This window comes from Cervus canadensis, chromosome 6 (genome assembly GCF_019320065.1).
Source record: "Cervus canadensis isolate Bull #8, Minnesota chromosome 6, ASM1932006v1, whole genome shotgun sequence".
Taxonomy (NCBI): domain Eukaryota; kingdom Metazoa; phylum Chordata; class Mammalia; order Artiodactyla; family Cervidae; genus Cervus; species Cervus canadensis.
In genome coordinates, this window is record NC_057391.1 from 52,663,228 (window position 1) to 52,688,854 (window position 25,627).

Below are 25,627 nucleotides of genomic sequence, written 5' to 3' on the forward strand. Positions count from 1 at the left end.
GGCAATTATGAATAATGATGCTAATTAGGTCTGTCCATGTTTCTTGGTATAAGACATTGATAATCTTAAAAAACTAAATGTACGGTTTATACATTATTTGTATGTATTAAACATTACAAAATAAAATAATGTAAGACAGTCTTTTTGCTAAATTAATAGGTAGTAAATGATATTTTTATCCTAATTTTACTTTTTGATTACTATTGGTGGTAAGCATTTTTTATATTTTAATTTGAATGTTATTATTTGTCAATTGATATTGATGTTATTTGCCCATTTTTCAATCTGTATACTATTCTTTTACATTTACAAAGAAAAAAAAAAGTGCTATTTAAGTTTGTCCCCATTTTGGTTTTTTACTTCAAAAAATTTTAATGGTTTTTAAAATATTCTTTTTCTATATTTTTAAATTAAATATACAGTCACTACAAAAATTTCAAAAAACAAAACCCCTAAAGTATAAATAAACATCATTTTAACCCCCTCTTCCCAATTAACTGTTGTCACCATTTTGGTAACTATCCCTGTTCCTTGTGACTATATACACATATATGTTTATGTTAATATATACATATGTTTATATATTTATGTATTATAGCAATCTTTAAAACTATCTATATATGTGTACACACATGGTTTAACAAAAAGGATTTTTTTCTGCCCAATAGAACACATTTTCCCCCATAAATATATTTGTACACCATCATTTAAAGATATTTGATTTCATTGTTCATGGTGTATTCAACAAACATTTATGAAGCCCTTAGTAACAGTGTATAGTGGCATTATTTTATTGGCATTGGGAACAAATGGATGCACAAAGCTCCTGCAGTGGTGGAAGCTGAATAATATTTGGGAAAATATACAGTAAACAAGCATTTCATATAAGGCAAAAATTAATACTATGAAGGAAAAAATGCAAGGAAGAGGATAGAGACATGGGGTACTCAAGGAAGACCTCTAAAAGAGCTGCAACAAAACTGAACTGTGGGAGCCCACTGTGCCAGTAGTTAGGGCAAAATCATCTCAGACAAAGTACAAGTGCAAGTCCACAAAGGAAATCTTTAAAATTAAAAAAAAAAACTTGATACTAGTTAACATTTTAGATTACTTATAATTATTATATTGCTTATAATTATTAAAATTCTTAAAAATTATAAACAAATTTGGAGAAACCATTTTTGTTAAAAGACTTCCTCAGTTCTTGCAAGGGTTCTAACTTTTCTGCTCCTTAATTTTCCCCTGTTGTATGTTTTCATGGCTACAGTGATAAGATGTGTATCTAAAAGGAAGTTAATCTGATGCCATCTTACTCTTTAGGCTTAACTCATATTTCTTTAGGGGAAAAAATAAGTTTTAGAAAAACAGAAGTTTTCAAAATAATTAGAATATAGAATGTTAATTTGGAGGGGAATTTTTATAGCTAAGACAAAAAACTGAAATGACTTGCCTTTAGTTGTACTGCTACTTAATAATTTATTTTTATGCCATTTTAATATCATGGAAACTTTAATAAAATCACTTAAAAAATAAGAACTTTGACATACATTTTTAAAATCTCCCTCAGGTTGCTGATGCCAAGTCTTTCTCGGGACCTTTTAATGTCTTGCTTGTGAAGACAAAATGGAGTAACATTGGCTTTCATATACTTCTTTTTGATCTGGAAAGCCTTGTTGAACTTTTGCTGCCGACTCCAATCTGTGATGTTGACCCTTCCAATTCATTCTACTGCAGTGAGATTCTGAGAAGAGCCAAAAGTACAGTAGAGAAGACAACATTGACATTGAGAAGAAATAAAACTGTCTGTGGTCCTCTATCTATGGAGGTACATGCCAAGCCTTTTGGTGAAAGCCCAGCCCATGGAGATAATGCCATCAAATTATCAGAAGAAAATGATGGTATTAAAAAGCAGAAGAAAATAAAGAGCTTCAAAAAGATGCACCCTAAGCAATCAAGAAAAGTCGATGCCAACCTCACAATAGACACAGCTAAATTGCTCCTATCTTGCCTTTTGCCATGGGGAGTGGATAAAGAATTAGATAATCTCTGCATTAAGCATCTCAATATTTTAAAGCTTCAGGGTCCTGTTTCTTTAGGACTTGCTGCAAATGAAGATCACTTCTCATTGATGCTGCCAGGTTGGGATTTATACAATACCGAAATGAAAAAAGACTATTCAAAAGTGAATTTATTTTCTAGAAAAGTTTTGGACTTGTCAGATAAATACACTTCCACTTTTCCAAATAACTCCGGGATGCCAAAAGGACTGGAAAATAATTCTGATTCTTTGCAAGAGTCAAACACTATAGTTTATTTATTGAGCAAACTATTTTTAGTTAACAAGTTAGTTAACATGCCCTTAGAACTGGCATATGGAATGGACAGGTAAGACATACCTAGAGATTTTGACTTTTCTTATTTAGGATATTAAAAAATGATTATTATTTGTTAAATTTAGCTCTCTAGCCTCCCTCATTTCTCCTTTTCTTGTTAATTTGGAGGGGAAATTTTATAGCTAAGACAAAAAACTGAAATGACTTGCCTTTAGTTGTACTGCTACTTAATAATTCCTTTTTATGCCATTTTAATATCATGGAAACTTTAGTAAAATCATTTAAAAAATAAGACCTTTAAAGGAAGGGAGGAAAGAAGGAAAGAAAGAGTAAATAAGCAACATCTCCTTTAGCTCAAAACACATTTAAGAAAATCTTCCATTTAATTCTTTGAGATTGGGAAAAAAACTTGGCAACAAATCTGTATATTTTAAAATTTATTCATCCAGCAAATATCCATTGCTCTCATAATATGTTCCAGAAAATTCACAGTATTGGATGCTGAATTGTTCAATAGATAGGTAGATAGATAAACAGATTCACACACATTTGAAATCCATTATGCTGCTGCTGCTGCTGCTAAGTCACCTCAGTCGTGTCCGACTCTGTGCGACCCCATAGGCAGCAGCCCACCAGGCTCCCCAACCCCTAGGATTCTCCAGGCAAGAACACTGGAGTGGGTTGCCATTTCCTTCTCCAATGCATAAAAGTGAAAAGTGAAAGTGAAGTCGCTTAGTCCTCTCCAACTCTTCGTGACCCCATAGACTGCAGCCTATCAGGCTCCTCCGTCCATGGGATTTTCCAGGCAAGAGTACTGGAGTGGGGTGCCATTGCCTTCTCCTTGCTGTGAATTAACTATGAACAAAAAGCATTAAAGTAAATGCCTCTGATGGCATATTTCATATATCATTAGGAAAAGAAAAATTTGAAAATTTCATACCTCAAATCCCACCATTTAATTTATACTTTGGCATATTAATATAGAAGAGGTTATCATCAATTCATTTATAGAAAGTATGGTTTAGTAATAATAGCTATTATTTTGGGGTGTTTAATATCTACTAGTCACCATGTAAGCCCTTGCATTGGCCACATGATTTCATTCCACGTGCACAACAAAGCTAGGGTATAGGTGCGATTATTTGCTTAATGTATAGATAGGCTATTGAGACTTATGAAGAGAAAGTACCAACCCCAAGATTAATTCAGAGCTTTGCAAGCTGAATCTGAGGCTGGGCATCAGTCTAATTCCAGAGCCTGACTGCTAGCCTTGACTCTGTATTTACCTTCTCCCACTGTAAAATTCAATATGGTTTTTCATAGTCTGTTAGAAGATTTGACTCACCCAGTGCTTAACGAATATGTCCTTAGCACTAGCTTACAGAGGAAACATAAATAAAATTTTTATTTGGGTAGGAACTCTTCCAAATAATGAAGATAATGCATATGAAGTAAGTAGAAAACACTTAAAAGAACAAGGAGAAACATTTGTATAGGTAAGTATTGTAGATGATCAGAGGAAAGAGAATAATTAGTGTGAGATGAAACCATCAGAAAGCCTTTGGAGAAGATGTACTTTTGAATTGCTCATTACATGGTAGTAAACGGTCCCTGACATTTCTATTCTTTGGTAAAAGCTCAGTTCAACAAATCTGTGCCAGGTACTATATAATAGAGTTCCTACCTTCAGTGAACCTACAGTCTGGTAGCAAGTCCATATGAATTATATAGATTCAGTGTTAAGCTTCCTTCCATTTCAATGCTTCTATGCTACAGGGTTTTTCTGTTTTCTGTTTGGTGGCCATAATAATGAGAAAGTAGAGACTGGTAAATTTCCATGATTCCTATACTTAAATTTCCTCTATTTTTTTCTTCTGTTCATTATAATATATTTATAAATATATAACTTCATGTTTATAACATATATATATATAAATATAATATGTGTATTTTAATTTCAGTTAGGCTTCTTTCACTTTTCTATTAATGAGAAAATGAAATAACACCTAATGTATGATAAAAAAATTATAGTCAGCTGATTCCAAAGACCTGAGAACAAATCCCAGTTTTGTTGTTAAAGTAGTGTGACTTTGGACTGGTCACTTAGCCCCTTTGGGCCTTGCTTTCCTCATTTATAAAATGAGGTGAATAGAATAGGTGATGGTTAAGATTTCTTCAATTCTAAAAACAAATTCTATTTGTTAGCTTAATCATGACCAGACAGAGCAGATGAGGGACTTAGTTACTATCGCCAGAGGTTTTCATTCTGAGTTTGTTCCTGATGCTGAATACAGGATGTGGAGGATGTGTCTGGAGCCCTTCAGGGGAGATTAAGGGCTTTCAGCATGCTATCCATTAAAAGGCCTTAAAATCATTGCCACATGTTAGTTAATTCTTTACAAAATTCTTCATTAAAATAAATTATTGAATGGAGGTGTCAGGATTAGAGACTGCTTCCCTAAGTAAGCCACATCAGATTTGATCTGCTTTTGGGGACTATGTGTCATATTTAAGGAAATTAAAATACTGTGTATTGAATTTGTCACATGAAATCTTTCCAATAAATGTTGCCATTTTGCTCACATTTCATTGTGGTCAGGAAGGTGAAGAAATCTTTGCATGCTTAACAACTGAGTGCATGATATAACTAAATTTTAAGCAAAGAGCTATTTGCCTTTGAGAATATCCCTGGATAGTATCTGAAATTTTCCCCCATTGAATCACTGGACTAGGGTAAAGGCTGCCTTCACCAAGTCCTGATGTTATCTGGGGATAATTCTTTGGCAGATATGAACATACTAGGACTCAAAAATTTGTTGCATTAGCCAAAATCACATGCCTCAAAGTAGCAATGGCCTTTCAGTAAAAGTGGATCGCAAGATAATTCTGAATAAACCAAGATTCACAATTCAATTGAGATTAGGTTTTTAGGTAAGTCAAAGTGGGGAAATAAGATTACTAAAGAGAATAATGTCAAAGACATTGCTAAAAATAATGTGCTCAATTCCCAAATTTGTTGAAGTGGTCATGCAGTCATATCTTCAATTTATTTCTCAAAATGTATTTATACATATTTAACAATATCTTTTAAATCTTTTCTCAACAGTGCTTTCAAAATTGAGTCTATGCATAATAAGATGAAAAGTCCTGGAAATGATATTCTGAATATTTCAAGCTTCTATGGTTATTTACGAAATGGTAAAGTAGTTACAGATATAGTCTATTTTTTTTTCTATGAAATAAAAGTGCCATAACTGGATAGTATCCTACAGTTTAGAATGAGAAGGGTGCATGTTTACTGTTTGATTTAGTCTGTGTTTCACATGGTTATAGTTTTATATTCCGTCTATATTTAAAATGTATGAAATTTCGTTATTAGAACAAGTATCTTATAAGATGTAATGGATTTTTCAAATGATCTGTGAAATACTTAAAAGTCTGAAACTTTTCAGCAAGGAAACATTTAATATTAAATAAAGGTCCCATATGATTTATGAGAAAGCTTACTATATCAATATCTTTATTACCACATAAGTATTATATTAAGTAATTTTACAGTTTTACAGTTTTACAGCTATTTCAGAAGGTTGTCTTTGAATTTTTCTGGGTAACAATCTTGGTGTTAAGATTTTATTTTGATGCCAAATGGCTAATTCATCTCCCAAACCTCCTTATCCAATTTTTTGACATCTCAGTAAATGACAAATCTATCTTTCCAGTTATTCAGGCCAAAAACTTTAATGCCATTTTGACTTTCTCCTTTTCCTCATACTCCACATCCAAACTTTTAGTAATCATGTTGGTTTAGTAATCATGTTGGTAGTAATCATCTATCTTCAGAACATATCCCAGATTCTGACTACTTCTCTTCACTATTCTGCCAAATGCCTGGTGTGAGACTTCATCCCCTCTTGCCTGGATACAGAAGGCTCCTAACTACCCTCTGCTGCTATTCTTGACTCCTGCACTCTATTCTCAACCAAATATCCAGAATGATCTATTTGAAATTAAGTCAGAACCTCATGTGTGTTAGTTGCTCAGTCATATCTGACTCTTTGTGACCCCATGGACTGAGCCAGCCAGGCTCCTCTGTCCATTGGATTCTCCAAACAAGAATATTGGAATGGGTAGTCATTCCTTTTTCCAGGAGATCTTCCTGAACCAGGGATCAAACCCAGGCCTATCTGCGATGCAGGTGGATTCTTCACTGTCTGAACCACTAGGGAAGCCCTCATGCTACTACTTAACACTTTTCAGCAGCTTCTGTTTCACTCTGAATAAAAGCTACGGTCCTTACGGTAGCTCATGAGGCCCTGTATAACCTGGCTGCTCTACCTATGTCTTCACACACGCCCCCATCTGACCTCATCTCTTTGTATTCATCCCCAGCTTCGCTACTTCCAGCAAGGCTGCCCTTTTTAACTCTTACCAGAACATGCCAGGCAGGGTTTAAGGTCTTTGCATTGAGTGTTCCCTCCGCCTGGAAGGCCCTCTCTCCAGATTTCCACATAAGTCAACCTGCTGTTCCCCACCTCTATCCTCTATCCTTCAATTCATCCTCAAATGCCATCCTATCAGTGCAAGCACCCTCCATTCTCCCTGGCACACTCTACCCCTTGCCGTTTGATCATAATCCTTTTCAACATCTGACATGCTATATATCATTTTTCATTTGCCACCTACCTCCTGCCACTCAAATGTAAGCTCCAGGGAGGTTATTAAATAATTTTTTTTTTTTTGATCAGCTTTATTCACTGCTGTGCTCCCAGTTCCCAGAACAATGTTTGCAAGGAATTAAGCAAATACTTTTGGATTAAGAATGAATAAAAAATAGAACAATGGTTTTGGAGATAAACCACTGAGGTTCTAGATCCAGTTCTGCCACTTACTACTTAAGTAGCTTTAAGTATATCTTCTACTCCTTTAAAAGCCATAGTTACTGAATTTGGAAAATAGGAATAAGATTCCAGATTTGATGTGCTTTTTACTTCCAAAGTTGTGCAGCATATGATTAATACATTGGGATGACCTGAATAACAGTTGCACAGTGGCCCTCTCAGGGCTTTTGAATAGAATATTCATTCAGAATATTAAAGTGAGAGTTTATTAATAGTCTCTAATTATTAATCCACTAGTATGTCCAAAGAATTAAGTCTACAAACTTTACATGTATTATCTCAACTAATATAGAAATAACACTGCACAATAAGAGGATCTATCTCTGTTTAATCCTTAGGGAAATTGGGGATCAGAGAAGTTAGATGACTCATTCATAGTCAACCAGCTAACAAGCTGAAGGACTAGGATTCCAGTCCATCTCCATTTAATTCCAACTTCCTTGCTCTTTCTATGTCAGGCCATTTCTCACATTTATGATTATAAGTTATGTTTCCTCCATAGGACCTAGTCTGGATTGCCTGTCTTCGCCTGAAGTAGTAGTCATTATTAGGGTTATTTCCTCTAATTTTTATTTTTTATAATGCTGGGAAAGAGAATTTAAGGTATAATACAAGTGGTTTCTGGGCTTCCCTAGTGGCTCAGTGGTAAACAACTCGTCTGCCAATGCAAGAGATGTGGGCTCAATCCCTGGGTTGGGAAGATCCTCTGGAGAAGGAAATGGCAACCCGCTCCAGTATTCTTTCCTGGAGAATCCCATGGACATGTGAGCCTGGTGGGCTACAATCCATAGGGTCGCAAAAGAGTCAGACATGGCTTAGCAACAAAACAGAAACAGTAAGTGGCTTCTGCAGAGACCCAGGTATTTGCTAACCAGAACCAAGGAGGCCTCAACTTTTCCTATGATTGTCCCAACCAAAGCAGCCTAAGTAACTAGGGTTATTATCAATCTCCCTGATGTTGAGAGGTGGCATTTATAGCATTTAAAATTAAGTTAGGTACAAAGGAAACATGGTTTTATGTTTTAATAATTGGGAGATGGAAGGTTAAAGAAAGGAGAGATTTACTTCATGCTATTAATTCTATAAAGTCCAAGCCTGAGGAATAAAATAGTACTCTGAGGTTCTCATTCTGAAGGACTGACAGGAACCAATACCCACTTCCATCATCAGAAATGATGGCTAAGTAATATTGGTAAGCCTGAGATGTTTTCTTTTTATCTTTCCCCTGAAGTTATAATTAATTCTTTAACTCACTGACATTGCCAAGAAAAGTTGGCTTTCATTTCCATTTCATATTAAAGTTTTAACATCACATTAAAGTGCGCTATGAAGTACCCCATGATGCCAGTAAGTAGTTACAGTTGAGACCAATACTTAACTTTGATGGTGCAATCACAAGGTCAATCAAATGAAAGAGGGAGAAAGGAAATAGATAAAAAGAAAATGCTCCTTTACCTGCTCTGCTCATGAAGAAATGAAAGATACAACTTCAAACTCATAGTACTCTGTCATACTCACATGTTTTATATACTGTTCTTGGCCATTTCCAATTTATATCGTAGGTTCCATAGGAAAACATGATATTAATAATGAGTCAGAGGTTTCTTATATATTTCTTTTATGTTCCCAGTTTATATCAATAACTTCTATTAATCTCCCTTGCCCACTAATGTGAGATATATACACACACATACATGTCTATTAAAATATAAAATGGTAATTCAAAGAAAAGCATCTTAGACTAAAACTAATTTAAATAGTTGATCCAGGATTTCAAACATACATTAATACATTAATTTAAATAGACAATTATAGCAATTTTCCCTCCAGTGCAGGATTGCACTACTCTTCCTTATCTCACTCCTGGATCTCGCACCTAGATAATATACTTTAGCCATCAGAAAGCCTTAATTCATTGATTTTTTCATTTGGATGATAATATGTCCATTTTCAATTAATGAAAAGGCACTTATTAAGTGCTTTTTTGTGTAGGGAACTGTTGGACACTCTATGGATCAATTTAAATAAACTAAGCCACAGCTTACCCTTAAAATTTCACGCTGAACATTAGGGCAAATAGATAGAAAGGACATTCAAGAGGGCAAATTTAAAAGAAACGATACATAACAAAATGAGTCAAATTAAAACATAAGTGCTATACCTATTGATCAGAGTAGTATAGCTAGGTAAGGACAAATCAAAGGAAGTTTTTTTATAGGGTTTACTGTGTGATAGATACTGATTCATGGCAAGGTAGAATTTCAGGAACTACTTGTATGAGGAAGGAGTTGTTAAATTCAGTAATCTGTTTGGAGGGAAATGTTAATCATTGCATTTTGGTGGCAAAAAGGTACAGAAATGGGTTTAAGGTATAAAGATGAGTTTGATTTGATGTGAATGTGTATTAGGATAATTATTAGAAATACATATATGTTAATTAATGTTTCTTGACTCTGGCTATATATGAAAATCATCTAAGGTACTTTAAAAAGTATTAATGCCTGCCCCATTCTCATCCTGGGACCTATTAGACCAGAGTCACTGGAAGACTGATTTTTGTGGGGGGGAAAAAAGGCTCCCAAGTGATTTCAATGTGCAGTCGGGGTTGAAGATCATTGGGCTGCCTCCATGTTTAATACTCTCAAGATAGAAATGTGTTCTATATATTTTTAGGTAAGAGTGAATCTCATCTACCTGAAGCTGACATTTCGCTTTTGAAGCTAATTTCCTGTTGGAGAGACCAGTCTGTTCAGGTATGGTAACAGTTCATTTCTTGAAGTTACTGGAAGAGTTTCTTGCTGCTACATTTCCTTCATATTCCCCTCTACCTGAGACTACACGTAAGTAGGTACTCTTGTGTTTTTTTCCAGGGTATTTCATTTAATAGGACTGATACAGAGACTAATAACGAGGGAAAAGTGGAAAAGAACATGCAAGGATGCACCAAGTTAGGGGGCATGAATAGAGGGGGCTGATGAAGAGATGTTTATGGTGTTATAGGTAACATAATGCCCACTGAGGCAAATGTTTATTATTTGATTTCAATATTAGATAGAAAGGTCCCTAAGCTTGTGAATTTGATAGGTATGATTAGAGATCATTTTTCTATCCTTTTCATTTGTGAGCTGATGTAGAGACCTCATTTACTCAATGTCCAATTTAAGTATTTTCCTTATTTCAAGGACTGTTTGTGTATGTGTGAATAGCTTTGTACATCATACAATAAATATCTGTGCATTGATTAGATGAATATTAACTGGAAGTTTATTCTTCATGGGCTAAATAAATGTCACATTTGCAAGACAAGCATAGCAATAACGCCAATTACAAATGGTTATTTTTGGTTACAGGAAAACAAAGAAAGTCGATTCAGAACAGATTGTGGGGGTTGATACCATGAAACCAAATAACACAGTTGGGATGGTCATTAAAACCATGGCCTACATGATTTGCCCCTAGCCTAACCTCTTTCCTCATCATTCTCCCCGGTCCTCACTAGCCACACTGATCTGCTTATTATATCCAGAACTCATGAAGCTCATTTCCACCTCAGGACCTTACTGTTCTCTCAGACTGGAATTCTCTTTTTTTCCCGTTCATCATTTGGATCTTTGCTTAAAAGCCAATTCCTCAGAGAAGTCTTCCCTGATCATTTCATCTAATATTGTCTAATATTGTCGCTGTACCCTGTCTCTCCCCATGCTCCAGTCACTGTCACAGTATCCATTTTTATTTTCTTTGTTAGGCTTGCTTTTAATGGAGATTTTACCGTTTGTTTTTTGCTTGCTTATTTTCTGTCCTTTCACTGTTACAGAAGCTTGCTGAGAGCAGGGACTTTGCCTGTCTCACTCACTCCTTCCACTAATGCACAGAAAAGCAGAAGTGACAGCAGCCAGTCAATAAATACTTGGTGAATGTCTGAATAGCTATGAAAAAGCCTCTGTGTTAATCAAATAAACATCAGTATATGTTGACTTTACCAGCAGATTTCCTATCACCCTTAAAGGGTCTCTATTAAAGGTGGGATTTTTTTTTTTCCCCAGTAGCCAAAGAATTTCTCAGTGGAGAAAAAAATTCTTAGGGAAAAAATAATTCAGCAGAACATTTATTCTGAATTGCTCCAATTAAAGATCTTTTGTAGCTGTCCATTTGACCTTCAAATAAATTTTAATGTAGTTTGGATATATTTGGACTAATGGACCTTAAGGTTCTATGATTCTATGACCTTGTTAAAATGCTGGCAGCGAGACAAATATTACCAGAGCATTTATTATTCACTCCGTATGAAGTTTAAGCTTCAAAGTTCTCTCCTTTCTGCCACTAACCTGATAAATGATTCTGGAAGATAGGTTTAACTTGTTGATTATTTATTCGACTCATGTGTAAAGTAGAAATGGGGCTTCCCAGGTGGTGCTAGTGGTAAAGAATCCGCCTGTCAATGTAGGAAATGTAAGAGATGCAGGTTCGATCTCTGGGTTGGGAAGATCCCCTGGAGAAGAAAATGGTGACCCACTCCAGTATTCTTGCCTGGGAAATCCCATGGACAGAGGGGCCTGGCAGGCTACAGTCCATGGGGACACAAAGAGCTGGACATGACTGAGCATCTGAGCACAGGACAGATACTATAGAAATGAGAATTCCTGGGTCCTTCAGGAAAAACAGAGGCTGTTGCAAATATCCATATAAATGCTTCAATAACCAATCCTCAAATTCCTTATAAAGGTGTTCATTTAAGCAGTTAAACATGTTCATTTGAATCTGCTTTTTAATGTATTTTAAGAACACTGGCAATGGTAATGATTTCGTAAAACAGAGCAAAATCCTACTTCAGAAATTGAAGGGGGGTATTTTTAAGGAAATAAGTAAGGATGAGTTAATTTTGCAAATGAAAGAGTTTGCAGATTGTCTCTTTGGTTTCTCACACACGAAATATACCCAACATAGAAATAAATGTTGGAGAAGCAACAGCAAGTTTTGGGGTTGCTAACTTGCATATTTCTGAAGCAACACTAAAGTTCTTTGGATTTTATAATCTAACACTGGTAGGTGAAACCATGAAATCCAGGCCACCAGAGAGAAGTATTGTTTTTTCAAGGAAATGATGAAAAGACATGAAAGGCTAGTGTGAGTCTGACTGTTGGGAAAATGCTTTTTTATACCAGAAAGTTTGGGTAGACATTGAAACCACACGCAGGCCACAGGGGCTCTTATGAGTCTTCATAATGCTCTGTACTATTTTACAATACTTTGCTGTTTCTAGGTGTTAGCAGAAAACCATTAAAAAAAAATGTAGCTTGCTATGGCACAGTATTACTCCCAGCTAATAAGTTTATGGTCCAGACGTGGCTCTCTTCCCCATCAATGGATTTTCAAACTTCATTTTAAATCTGCACATTCCTTTATAACTTGTAATGCTTCATGTATCTGTCTTTTCAGGAAAAACTATATATGCATTTGGGAGACAGCTTTATTGCATTGTGCTTTCAATTCCGGTTCATTATTATCATTACAAAGTTATATAATATCTATAGATTTTATATTTGTTGGGAAAAATTCTATGTATACTACCTATCTACAAAATTTATCTACTATATTTACATACTAGAGAGACTTAAGCATTGATAGTCAGAAACTATCATTAAATTTTACCTTCCAGCATGTATATTTTTAAAGTACACAAAATCTATTTCAACTCTATTTGCATGATTTTAGTGTTCAGTGTATAACAAGATACTATAGCATTATTATATGCTTATATAAATTGTACCATGTCTCTGAGTATTGATCTCATACCGAGCACAAAATGTATATTTTGAGTTTGATTCCAACTGGGTATGTGCCATTCTGTATTCACTTTTAAGTTCTGTGGCTCTGATTATCCTGCTCATTGCAGTAAATATGTTTTATACTGCTGTTTCTACTTTATCTTGTTTCTTAATGATACTCATATTAATTATTTCTGCAGTACATATTTATAGTGACATATATGTTAAAAAGTTCCAAAATTTAACAGTTATGAAATATGGTCAATCTAATAATTAGAAATATTAACTGAAGTTCCATAAATCTCTGTATATTTTTTAAAAAGAACATTGATCCAGGTTGTTATAGAATATTATATCTAGTAGATAGAGGACATGCTAAATCACAGTAAATCACAGTCATGAGAGGGCATCCATAATCCTATAGGAACATATGGCCAATCTGCCCATTCCAAGGGATAGACCATAGTCTGATGTACTGCAGGTCCAAGGATACCCTCCAATATCTTCCTGATTTTTATATGTAGAAACAGAAGTAAGTTCCATACAGCTTTCTGTGATTGAAAGCTCTCATCTTAGCCTCTCTCAGAATCACATACTGTTGTTTTTGGGTTTTGTTTTTGTTTTTTTAATTGAAGGATAATTGCTTTACAGAACTTTGTTGTTTTCTGCCAAATAGCAACATGAGTCAGCCATAGGTATACATATATGTCCCCTAAAGTCCCAGAGAAGTATGTAACTTGTCAAAAGTTGCATTTGTAATAACTGTCATAGTCAGATCAGAAACTTGGACCTTCTCATTTCAGATTGAGATCTCTTTCTCTTTATACCACACCATTCATATCTTGGAGGCAGTGCTATCAAATAAAATGTGTGATAAAATTAAAATGACATAAATTCAATGATGTAAAATTATCCATGAATAATTAATACAGGTTGTCCTCTCATAATATCTATATGATAAGTGTGGTTCACTTACTGTGATCTAAAATAGTATGTTAATAGATATCATAGTTAATAGTTAATATATGTTTCAGTATATGGTAGATATTAATAAGCATGAGTCATCAGGACCATAATGTGTAGAGTTTTATGTTGTATTCATGGTATGCAACAGCTTTCACAGTGTTGAGGATCTCACCACATAATATGCATGAGCAGGAATTATGTACCTGTATTGTAACAGGCAGTACTACAATTATAATAGATCTGGTGTAGAGTAGTAAAATCACATCATTCAAGAGCCTTTTTGCCACAACCCAACCAAGCATCTGAGTGGCCAAGAATAGGGGGATGATCAGTGATCAGGAAACTACTCTGATACTTTCTGGATGCTCCCTATATTTAAAACTCTAGAAAAGAGTTTAGAATAGAGTTTCTTCTGCCCCTGCTGTTTACTGAGCATTTGCCATCAGCATAAACTCTCTGAGTGTCCCTGGAGCCCAAAGGTCTCACAAGATTGCTGTTATTGTTTAGTGGCTAAGTCATGTCTGACTCTTTGTGACACCGTGGACTGTACCACGCTAGGCTTCCCTGTCTTTCACTATCTCCCGGAGTTTGCTCAAATTCATGTCCATTGAGTCAGTAATGCTATCCAACCATCCTATCCTCTGTCGTTCCCCTTCTCCTCCTGCTTTCAATCTTTCCCAGCATCAGGGTCTTTTGCAATGAGTCAGCTCTTCACATCAGGTGGCCAAAGTATTAGAGTTTCCGGTTCAGCATCACTCCTTCCAATGAATATTCAGGGTTGATTTCCTTTAATATTGATATCCTTGCTGTCCAAGGGACTCTTAAGAGTCTTCTCCAGCACCACAATTTGAAAGCATTAATTCTTCAGCACTCAGCCTTCTTTATGGTCCAACCGTCACATCTGTATACAACCACTGGAAACACCATAGCTTTGACTCCTACAGACTTTGTCGGCAGAGTGATGTGTCTGCTTTTTAATATGCTGTCTAGGTTTGTCATAGCTTTCCTTCCACAGAGCAAGTGTCTTTTAATTTCATGACTGCAGTCACTGTCTGCTGTGAGTTTGGAGCCCAAGAATATAAAATCTGTCACTTTTTCCACTTTGTTCCCATCTATTTGCCATGAGTGATGAGACGAATGGCACGATCTTAGTTTTTTGAATGTTGACTTTTAAGCCCGCTTTTTCACTCTTCTCTTTGACCCTCATTAAGATGTTCTTTGCTTCCCTGGTGGCTTAGATGGTAAAGCGTCTGCCTTTAGTTCCTCTTTGCTTTCTGCCATTAGAGTGGCATCACCTGCATATCTGAGATTGTTTATATTTCTTGATTCCAGCTCATGATTCATCCAGCCTGGCATTTCACATGATGTACTCTGCATGTAAGTTAAATAAGCAGGGTGACAATATACAGCATTGGCATATATATTCCTTTTCCAATTTTGAACCAGTCTGTTGTTCCATGTCCGGTTCTAACTGTTGCTTCTTGACGTGCACACTGGGTTCTCAGGAGACAGGTACAATACCAATCCACTTTACCACCACAGGATACCCCATGATAAATATCCCCCTTCTCTCTCACCTCAACAGTGGTTCTTGACTGGCTATGTACAATAACTGGAAGGCAGGCTTTGCAGTGTTTTAAGCCATGTGAAACTATTTACACATATACACAGTTTGGTGAGATTTATTATTAAAGTTTTGTCTTTAATTTTCTGTATTTTTTAAATTAAGTGTGTTTGGTTAAATTATACTAGGCATCCAGAAACTAAGCTTGTCTTTAAAAACAATATGATATATTCAAATTTTGTTTTCTGGTGAAAATGAAAATATTTTATGAGAAAGAATGGAGAATGCCTTTAAATTTTCCTTTTATAATCTGTTGAGGCTTCTTTTTCTTAAAAAAAAAAAAAAAAGAGCAGTATGATGACTTGGATGCTAGTTTCCAGTAACTGCACTTCAGTTGTTTCAGATAGTAATTCTGGTGGAATGGAGCATTACAGTTTATGTGAGACATTCAAATCAAAATTCCAGGCTTGGGGGTTTATATAAGACCCTGACCATTTGTGAACACTAAAAATAATTCATTTGAAAAATAAATTTTACAGGTAACTGAAGCAATACAAGCTGTTCTTTTGGCGGAAGTTCAGAAGCACATGAAGACTTTAAGAAAGACACCAGTCAACAGTGAACCAGAGTCTGTGGCAACGAATGGTGACTATGAGATGATGCAGATGCTGCCGAAGATCGAATGGGCCAAGGAGCCTGAGTTACAGTGTACTACAGACACTTTTCGTCTGCAAAGTAAGTGCAAAATTTATTGGCAAGCTCTTTCATCAGAACTTTTTCTACTCCTCAGAGCATGTTGAGAATATGAGTTCACAATAAATCATTTCTGCAAAAGCCAAGCTAAGTGCCCTGTTTCTGACCTATTCTGCTATCAATTTCCTCATAATTGTCAAGTTTCTAATTCTAAATTATAATTATAAATTATAATTTATATATATAAATTATATATATAATATATATAAATTATAAAATATAAATTATAATTTATAAATTATAATTAATAAATATTTTACAAAACAACATTTATTAAAATGTTTTAAAGGCAGTAAAAATGAAAACAGAAGTAACAATAATAGCTTAATGGGACATATATTATAAGGATACTCTGATAATAATGGGTCCTAAATTTGTGTTCATTTGGTAACATGATAATAGCCATGTGCTATTTTTTTTTTCTGGGAATAAGAAATGAAATAGAAACTAAAAGTAAATTGTTTTATAGTTCGACCACTTGATTCATTCTGTAACAAATTTTATCACTGTAACTTTATAATCACAGTGTTTATGGTTTTGACTAGCAAGTGAGTCTTAAATTTCTGCTGTATAATGTTATCTGACTTTTTAGCCTGTTATCTGTGACTTAAAAATGAAAATTAAAAAATAGTAAAATTAAGGAAAAATTTTATTTTCAACTTTGTTAGTAAGCTTTTGATGAAAAAATAAACGTATAATATTATTACATATATTTCTTAGGAAAACATGTTACAAGTTTACATGTTTCAGATTGTTAAAAAATTTTAGATACTTCTTTTAGCTCTTTAAAAGAGATTTTATTTGGGACTCAGAAATGTTGCTATATTTAAAATGTTAAAACTTAAAACAGGTATTACTCTTAAAAATGCATTATATTTATTTCTTCTTATTATTTGTATAAGATTACTGATTAGAGAGCACTATTCAGTGAAAGAGGATAGGTAGCAGAAAAAGGCTTTTTCAAAGAAGGCCAAAGATCAAAATAGATGGAATATTTCCTAATACCAAGAAAGTCACTGAGGCTGGTAAATTCAGATAGTAATTTGTTAAAACTAAGTGGTAATTTCAAGTCACTTGTTTTTTTGTTGTAAAGAAATTAGCTTTAATTATCTGGCAAATTTACTCTCTTTAAGGCCTTCCTCATGGTTCATGTCACATAATTGTATTTGTATTACACCTTTCAAACAAGAAGTAGAAAAATTCCTTTTTAAATTAATTTTCACTGACTACATTTGTGTTCTTGATTCATTTGGAGAGACACTTGTAGTGTCTCTCCAAAGCAGCTAGTGTCATTCATCACGTGTTAATTCTCACTTGGTGGTATTTCTGTTACTTATCCCTAGTGTCTAATTTATCCATTGGCCCATAAGCCTCATTTCTGGTTGAGAAATTCTTGGCAGGCTATCAAAGTGAAATTTTTATGAGTTTTGCTATCACATGGCTTACTCATTATTTGAAGTTTCATCAGATTGGGCCTTCTGGTGAAACTTCATAATAGAGAATTATTGAGAATTATTAATTCTATGGAACTGGATTCTATGGAACATAATTCTATGACTAAAGAATCTGGATCTTAATAAATATTATCTATCTTTATCATTATTGAGCAATCCTTTAGAAAATTTAGGATTAGCTTGTGATAAGAATTGGAACACAAAAATATTAAAACTACTTGATATATGTTGGTAGATTAAATTTAGAATATTTTATTTAAAATAAATATAATATTTTCGCAAAGTAATAAGTATATATTGTCCTGGGAAATATTCCTTATACAAAAATATTAACTCCAATTGCAAGTATATAGGAAGCAAATGACAAGCATTGAAGAGGAAAATTTGCAAGCAATATTATATTGGATACTAACACTGCCATTTTTCCCCTTTTGGAAAAAATAAACAAAACTAATTTTAAAACTATTCAGAGGAGCTAAGTATAATTTCAGGAAAAGCTTTAGATCTTTACTAGTGGTATGCACTGCATTACTTGATGGAATTTTTTAAAATAAATAACTAAAAAGCTATTTTACTTATCTCAGATATCCTGATTCAAAAGTTAAGAGGATGATGTAGGTGGTATTCACCAAATATGATTATACCTCAAATTTTATAGGCACATTTACTTAGCCTCAGTGTGATTGCAACATATCATTTTATCAAATATTCTTATGATAAATGGTTTATATTGTTTAATTTTATCAGGTCCTTTCTCATTTTTCCTCTATGAGTTTCCCATTCCTCCTTGTTTTTGTTTGTTTTCCTATTTTCTTTTATTCTTTCTTGGTTCCTTAATTTCTTCCATTTTATTTGTAAATCATTTCAAAAGTAACAGATGATTTTTTTTTTTTATAAATACTCATAGACTTCTTTTATGTTGGGTGCAGTATGTTTGGCTTATTAGTGCTGTGGTAATATGACAATAATGTTAATAGATCATAAGGAAAAATAATATTAACAGCAACAGTTATTGCACTCTTACTATGTTCTAACAGCTGAAAAAACTACTATCTGAGGAAGAGAGATTTCCATGGTGCTACCTAGGCTTTTCCTGAAATAAGCCTCTATGAATATTTAGGTTAACATACTAATTATGTATCTTTCTCATACACATAGAAATAAATAGTATTTGGAAAAAAGTTCATCACCATATTGGGTATCTTGAATGCCTCTAGTAGTGTATCTCTTGCACTTTGAGACATGCTTCCTATTATTATTTCATTTTTTGAATGAATAAACTGGACTTAAAGAAGGTATATGACTTGTCTACAGTCATCAAATTACTGAAAACAAGGAAACAATTCTAGATATTCTCTTAAACACTCATTTTAGCCAATAAGCTGCATTTTCCATACTTGCAGCATGAAGGAAATTTGCTGTAATCAGCTTGATCTGAAAATTGAATAATTTATTGAGTGGTTTTCTTAGATTTTTATTCCTCTCTCATAAATCATAGTTTCTATTAACAAAGAAAATGCAGAATGTTCAACCGTTGCCATCACAGCCCTCATAAAGAAAATCACCAGGTTTCTTGAAAGGTTTGTACATGAGATGGAATCAGTAAAGTGAGAACTGTTTGCACTTTATAAATTTGTATCTTATTTTTCAGCGTTTTCACTTGTTACCTTTCACAGCTTGTATTTTATTTGCGGTCCTAATATTTGTGAATCAGTATTTTATGGGAGATCTGTGAATTTTATCTGAGTTTACAGTTTTATAACGATCATACTGCGATCTACTTGAATCTCTTTAATAAGAAATTGTATAATTAGCACTCACATTTGAGGTTAAGATTGATTACTTTAAAGAACAGCAGTGGTTTCTATTATCAAAATGCTTTAGAAAGCTACTTCCCTTCACTTTTTTAAAATGTTATTTGGATCAGTTTAAGCAAGTACTCTGAATTGTTTCATTAAGTAAATTGGTTGAGATAGAAATGGAGGCTTAGAATTACTGGCTGAATTTAAATTCATGTTAAACTGTGTGGTTGTGAAGATTATACACGAAATAAGGGTGCTGCAAATAATCTTTATTGTTTGCATCATTTTCAAAGTCTTATCTGCAAAGTTAAATAATGAAAATGTGCTCTTTAAGTAAAACCATTATTTTATAGTAAATCAAGATATATTTAACAGAAAAGTTTTGTGGTCCTGGTGGCCATCTGTAGAAGAACTGGCATAGGACAGTTTTCATCTGCTTGTTGAATATCTCAGAAGAAAATCTGTCTAGTTGTAGAAAGGCTTTGAAACATAGTGTCTGACTACCTCACAGGGAAACTCTTTCCTGACATTGTTAGTTATAGTAAATACATCTTCCTTTTCCTTTGAGGCCTTCAGGCTAAGTGAGAAGGCCATTGCATTCTTAAAGCCACAGAAGTAATTTAGAAAAGATCTGGGTAAGGCAAGTGAGCAAGGAGCAGAGAAGTAATGGGGGATTATCATAGAAAGCCTTTTGTGTATCAGACTGAGGACTTAAGCTTTCTCTCTGAGATGGGAGAACAGACAATGGGCACATATTTTAAGGGAATCTCACTGCCTAAAGTTCAGGGCCATGAGCAGAAGCTGGGAGACCAGTTGGGAGGTCGTATAATGCTAATCCAAATGATGGCATCTTGGAACACAAATGGTGGCTTGGTTGGAGAAGGTGAGAAGTGATCAGATTTTGAATGTCTATAAAGGTGCTACGCTCAATTGCTCAGTCATGTCTGACTCTTTGCGACCACATAGACTGTAGCCCACCAGGCTGCCAGGCTCCTCTGTCCGTGGGATTTTCCAGGCAAGAATACTGAAGTGGGTTGCCAAAGTATTTGCTGATGAAATGAATATGGAAGAGTGAGATAATCAAAATCTATACTTGCATTTTTTTCAACAAAAATATCCTTGATCCGTAGATTGACTTTGGTAAGCTGATTTGATTCCTATGTTGGGTAGTGCAGTATCCCATAGGACATTCTGGGTAGAGAGTGGAAGATTCACTTCCCAGAAGGCTGCCTCTCCTATGTTCAGTTTCAAGTGTCCCTGCTCAGATGACCTACAGATTTTATTTTCTAGCATTAACTAAAGTAACTCAGAATACGAACAAAAGTTTCTTGCCAAGAAACTATGATTGAAGATAATTCTAATAATGCAATCTTAAGCAAAAAAAGTATAAATGGCACTATTGTGTGTGTGTGTGTGTGTGTGTGTTAATGTTCTCCTTTTGAAATTTTTATTTTCGTGTATATTTTAGAATGGACTTAATGTTGATATACTAATAGGATGTATATTATTTATAAACAAACATACATATACTGGTGATGCATGCATCAGAGTTCTTCTTTGTATTTTCTGCAAGAAAGTATCCCAACCACAGCCTTTGAGTGGACTCAGAAGGCAGATACGATAAGCTTTTTGTTATGAAGGGATGCTAACTTGATATTCTGTACGGCACACTGTGCTAGCTCCAAAACTTTGAATACATCTTTATGCATCACTTCTCTATGCCTCTGTGTACTGATCCATGAGTTGGTGGTACACAGAGAATGAATTGGAAATCCCCAGTTGAAGACCATGGTCTATCAAATGCTATGGATGAGTTTTCAGGAACACATCAAAGCAGTACCTAACCCAGATTTGAGGTCAAGAAGACTTCTTTGAAGAAGAGATGCCTAACGCAAGACTTGAAAGACTGAACATAATTTAGCCAAGCAAAAAAAGCTGGAGTAGGAGAAGGCAGCTGTTTCAGAGGCCACTGAAGACACTGATGCCCTTTTCTTTCTCCCAAGAATTATCTGATCCACACATGCATAAATGTGGAACCTGAACAATAGAGAGAAACCCATACATCCTTAATTTCTTCTCTGGAGAGCATGTGCCCTTTTTGAATCTCATTGTGCCAATGCCTTCCTCTCCTAATTAAAGTGAAAGTAAAGTCATTCAGCCATGTCCGACTCTCTGCGACCCCATGGACTGTAACCTACCAGGCTCCTCCATCCATGGGATTTTCCAGGCAAGAATACTGGAATGGGTTGCCATTTACTTCTCCAGAAGATCTTCCCGACCCAGGGATTGAACCCGGGTCTCCTGCATTTTAGGCAGACGCTTTACCGTCTGAGCCACCAGGGAATTCTCAGCCTTCTAGAATAGCACTGATAGTGACAGCGATGATAATAATAACATCTAACACCGATATGGCTTAGTATGTTCTAAGTGCCTCATGTACCTTAAACCATTTGATCAACAGTTCAGTGAGGATAGGTAGTATTGTTATTACCATTTTATTGATGAGAAAACAGATACAGAGAAGTAACTTTCCCAAAGTCTATTCCGAACAAGCAACAGAACCAAGAGTTAAACCGAGGCATCAGAATCTGGGTTCTTCATTACTATCTGGCATTGCTTTCCAATTAAATACTATTTTCCTTTAGTATTTCTGAATTCATCAATATTTACCATGTGTCTCCTATATGACAGTTAGAAAGATAGGTATTGCCCAGGTTGGGGATCACAAGGCTACAGAACCCCAAACATTTGGTATAACAACAGAGGAAATGCTCTCTTGAATCATCTAATGAGCAAATATCAAATAACTAATTTCTATTAACCTTTGGATGAGACACTATAAGCTATTTCACAAAAGATGCACTTAATATTAAATAGCTTTGTTTGGAACATACATTTACGTAAGTTTTAGTGGTTACAAATTAGAAGGTTTTATGCTTGGGAACTGGAAATGCCAACTGGTAAATGCTAGATATGAAAAAGATTTGGCATATACATATTAGTCAAAAGGTTGGCAGTATGGGAGAAAGAGGAAATATAAATTTTCATTTTTATAGATTAATTTGAATTATATAATAGACAATCTTTTTAAATATCAAGATATTCATGTTGAATGATGAGGAATTTGCATATGATTAGCAAATAATTTAGCACCTAGGGTACATTACATACCTTTCAAAAACCAGTTGCCATTTGGGTTTAACATATGTTCTGTCTTATTTTTGCTTCTTGCAAAACAGATGAAGTATTTTTATCATTTCCCTTTCTCCCTATATAAATCCTGAACTTCTCCACTGCTTCCTCCCTCTCTGAATCATCTTTAAGATTGCATTGCCTCAGAAAGACTGATAGAGTTCACTGCTCTTTTTACCAAAGTAGTTTCATCTTTCACAGAGATTGAGATTGATGATTTTCATCTTGGCATATGAAGAACTAGAGTGTTGCATTGTCCTTTTTCCTCATGAGCAATCAGAATGCCAACCTGGCCCAGCTGTGCAGAGACAGTAGCATCAAGGAATTGAGTTAAATATTTCCTTGGTGACAGTTGTGCGGGCACCAATTTATCGATTATTGTCTGCATGCCCATTTAAATTTATTGACAAAGGAAAAGTGATCTAGATACTGTCCCTGAAATCGATGTATTTTGCACTATTGTTCTCCAAATTGAGACTGGCCTCCCAACACTGACCTCTCAAGGACGGGGTTGGTCTATTTATCTTTCTTCCTCCTATCACCTGGGATGGTTCTTCACCTAGTAGCTGGTAATAAGTGATTATTAAGAGGATGGATGAATGGATGGACAACAGGGCAGCTTGTTCTAAAAATTCAGCCAATTTCTAATTAGTAATGGAAAAAGAAGACAAGAAAAATCAGCTGATTGCTTTCCTGTAGTGGCCAGATATAGCCTGAATACACACATGAAATCATTTTCTTTTTTTTTTTTTTTTAATTTTTTATTAGTTGGAGGCTAATTACTTCACAACATTTCAGTGGGTTTTGTCATACATTGATGAAATCATTTTCTAAGCATCATCACCCCAGGATCATGTGTGTGCACACAGAAAGCTCACAAAAAAATTAAAAATAGACACATGAATGAATTTCACTTTTAACCATTCCAGAGCTTCTTTCCTAATGGTTGATTATTTAGCTCTTCCTTACTCATTTCGTCATGACCTGGTTTCAGTCTGATGTTTTTAGAGAGCCTGGAGACTTGCTTGAAACTCGTCTTCTTATTCTTCATTCAGCTACAGCTTCTCTGTGGAAGTATTTAAGGAGCTGCTGTGTCAAACACCATTTCCTCAGTGTTTGGATTCATGTCCTGGGTTCTGACTCACCTGTCTCTTCTTGAACGTCTGGCTCATTTGTGATCTCTTGCAGCCAACAGCCCGAACACTGCTAAGATAGAGTTCTGTTTACAACCTGACGCGTTTGGGTCAGCCTCCTCCCTGCCGACTCCATTTCTACCTCTGAGCCTGGCACCTTGTGTGATATTAGTTTCTACCTTAAATGCGAAGCCATTAATCAATATGCATATGCATTCCTAGTTCTGGAAACAATTTTGATACAACTAAATTCCTTGAGAGAAAAAGCGGGGATTTAGTCAGTTTTGTATTCTCACCAGAGAGTACAGTGTCTAGCACACGGCAAGGCAACTGTTAGAGAAATGGTGGTTGAAGGAAATATTATGCAGATGTTCTTATGTCGTTCAGTTCAGTCGCTCAGTTGTGTCCAGCTCTTTGAGACCCCGTGGACTGCAGCACGCCGGACTTCCTTGTCCATCACCAACTCCCAGAGCTTGCTTTCCATTGAGTCGGTTATGCCATCCAACCATCTAATCCTCTGTTGTCCCCTTCTTCTCCTGTATTCAATCGTCCCCAGCATCAGGGTCTTTTCCAATGAGTCAGTTATTCGCTTTCCTTATGGTCCAACTCTCACATCCATACATACATGACTACTGGAAAAAGGAGCTTTGACTACACGGACGTTTGTTGGCAAAGTAATGTCTCTGCTTTTTAATATGCTGTCTAGGTTGGTCAGAGCTTTTCTTCCAAGGAGCAAGCATCTTTTAATTTCATGGCTGCAGTCACCATCTGCAGTGATTTTGGAGCTCAAGAAAATAAAGTCTGTCTCATGTCGCTGGAATATCCCATTCCATCAGAATGTCATTCATCTTGCTGGCAGCACCCTTATTTTACCATTTTAACTTGTCCATATATCTATCCAATTTTCAGCCTTAGAACAATTTTAATAACTTGTAAACATCTCTTATTAACCATTTACTATGTCTAAGGTTCAATGTAAGGTACTACAGATCTTTTATTAGGTCATTTCATACATTTCTTGTATATCCTTCTAAATAGTCTGTATCATCTGGCACTCTAGTTTCTTGTTTATTCGCCTTTCTTTCCCAATTCTCTGAACTCCTTGAGGGCTAAAGTTGGAATTTATTAATCTTGTGCTTCTAGCAGGTAATGTACCACGTGGCTCATGATGGGTGCTCATTAAGTGTGTTACCTACATAAGTGGAGGAATGATAAAGGACAGTGACAGACATGTATCAAAGAACTGTGGTCTAAGAATGGAAGAAGTGCTAAATAATATGCTAATTGTGTGTAGGTAGGAAGAGGTCATTATAGGGACAGTGATGGTTTTCTTCTAAAATGTTAATCCGGAGGCATTTTTTTAAAATGTATTTTTCTTAGTTCAGGGGCGAACTAAATATCTGTCTAGAGAGTTACCAGGAAAAATTAATGCCAACAGATGTTTGAAGGCAAAAAACAAGGAAACCCAGGAGAATAAGCCACAAGAACTGAAGACAGCTAATTCAAAGAAGATTGTTGCTTCTTTTTCCTTTTACCTGATACAGATGATCATGGGCCCTTTATTCATATCTATGCAGGAATGCCTGCCATCCAGCCAGGCAGCCCTGCTAATCTGGGGCAATGTAAAAATTCCCCTTAGTAACTGAATATACATAAGAATACGGTAACTGTGAACAGTCTTCCAGGCTTTTAGTCAGAATGAAGTTGGTCTTAAATTTTAGAAACTTCAAGTGTGGTGTTTCTCAACTCTTTTCAGTCCTAGAATGG

The 25,627-nt window shown here is 35.2% G+C and overlaps 1 protein-coding gene and 1 non-coding gene across 2 annotated transcripts in view; one reads left to right on the forward strand and one right to left on the reverse strand.

Annotated features, from left to right (window-relative positions):
• Positions 1-25,627, forward strand: part of WDR72 (WD repeat domain 72) — a 210,150-nt gene that overhangs the window by 119,745 nt on the left and 64,778 nt on the right. The window contains exons 15-18 of the mRNA XM_043472933.1: positions 1,568-2,385; positions 5,440-5,531; positions 9,905-9,984; positions 16,066-16,261. Of these exons, the coding sequence (XP_043328868.1) occupies positions 1,568-2,385; positions 5,440-5,531; positions 9,905-9,984; positions 16,066-16,261 (1,186 nt within the window). The remainder of the gene's footprint in view (positions 1-1,567; positions 2,386-5,439; positions 5,532-9,904; positions 9,985-16,065; positions 16,262-25,627) is intronic.
• TRNAF-AAA lies at positions 21,807-21,878 on the reverse strand. The gene has a single exon. It is a non-coding gene; the product is annotated as a tRNA-Phe (tRNA).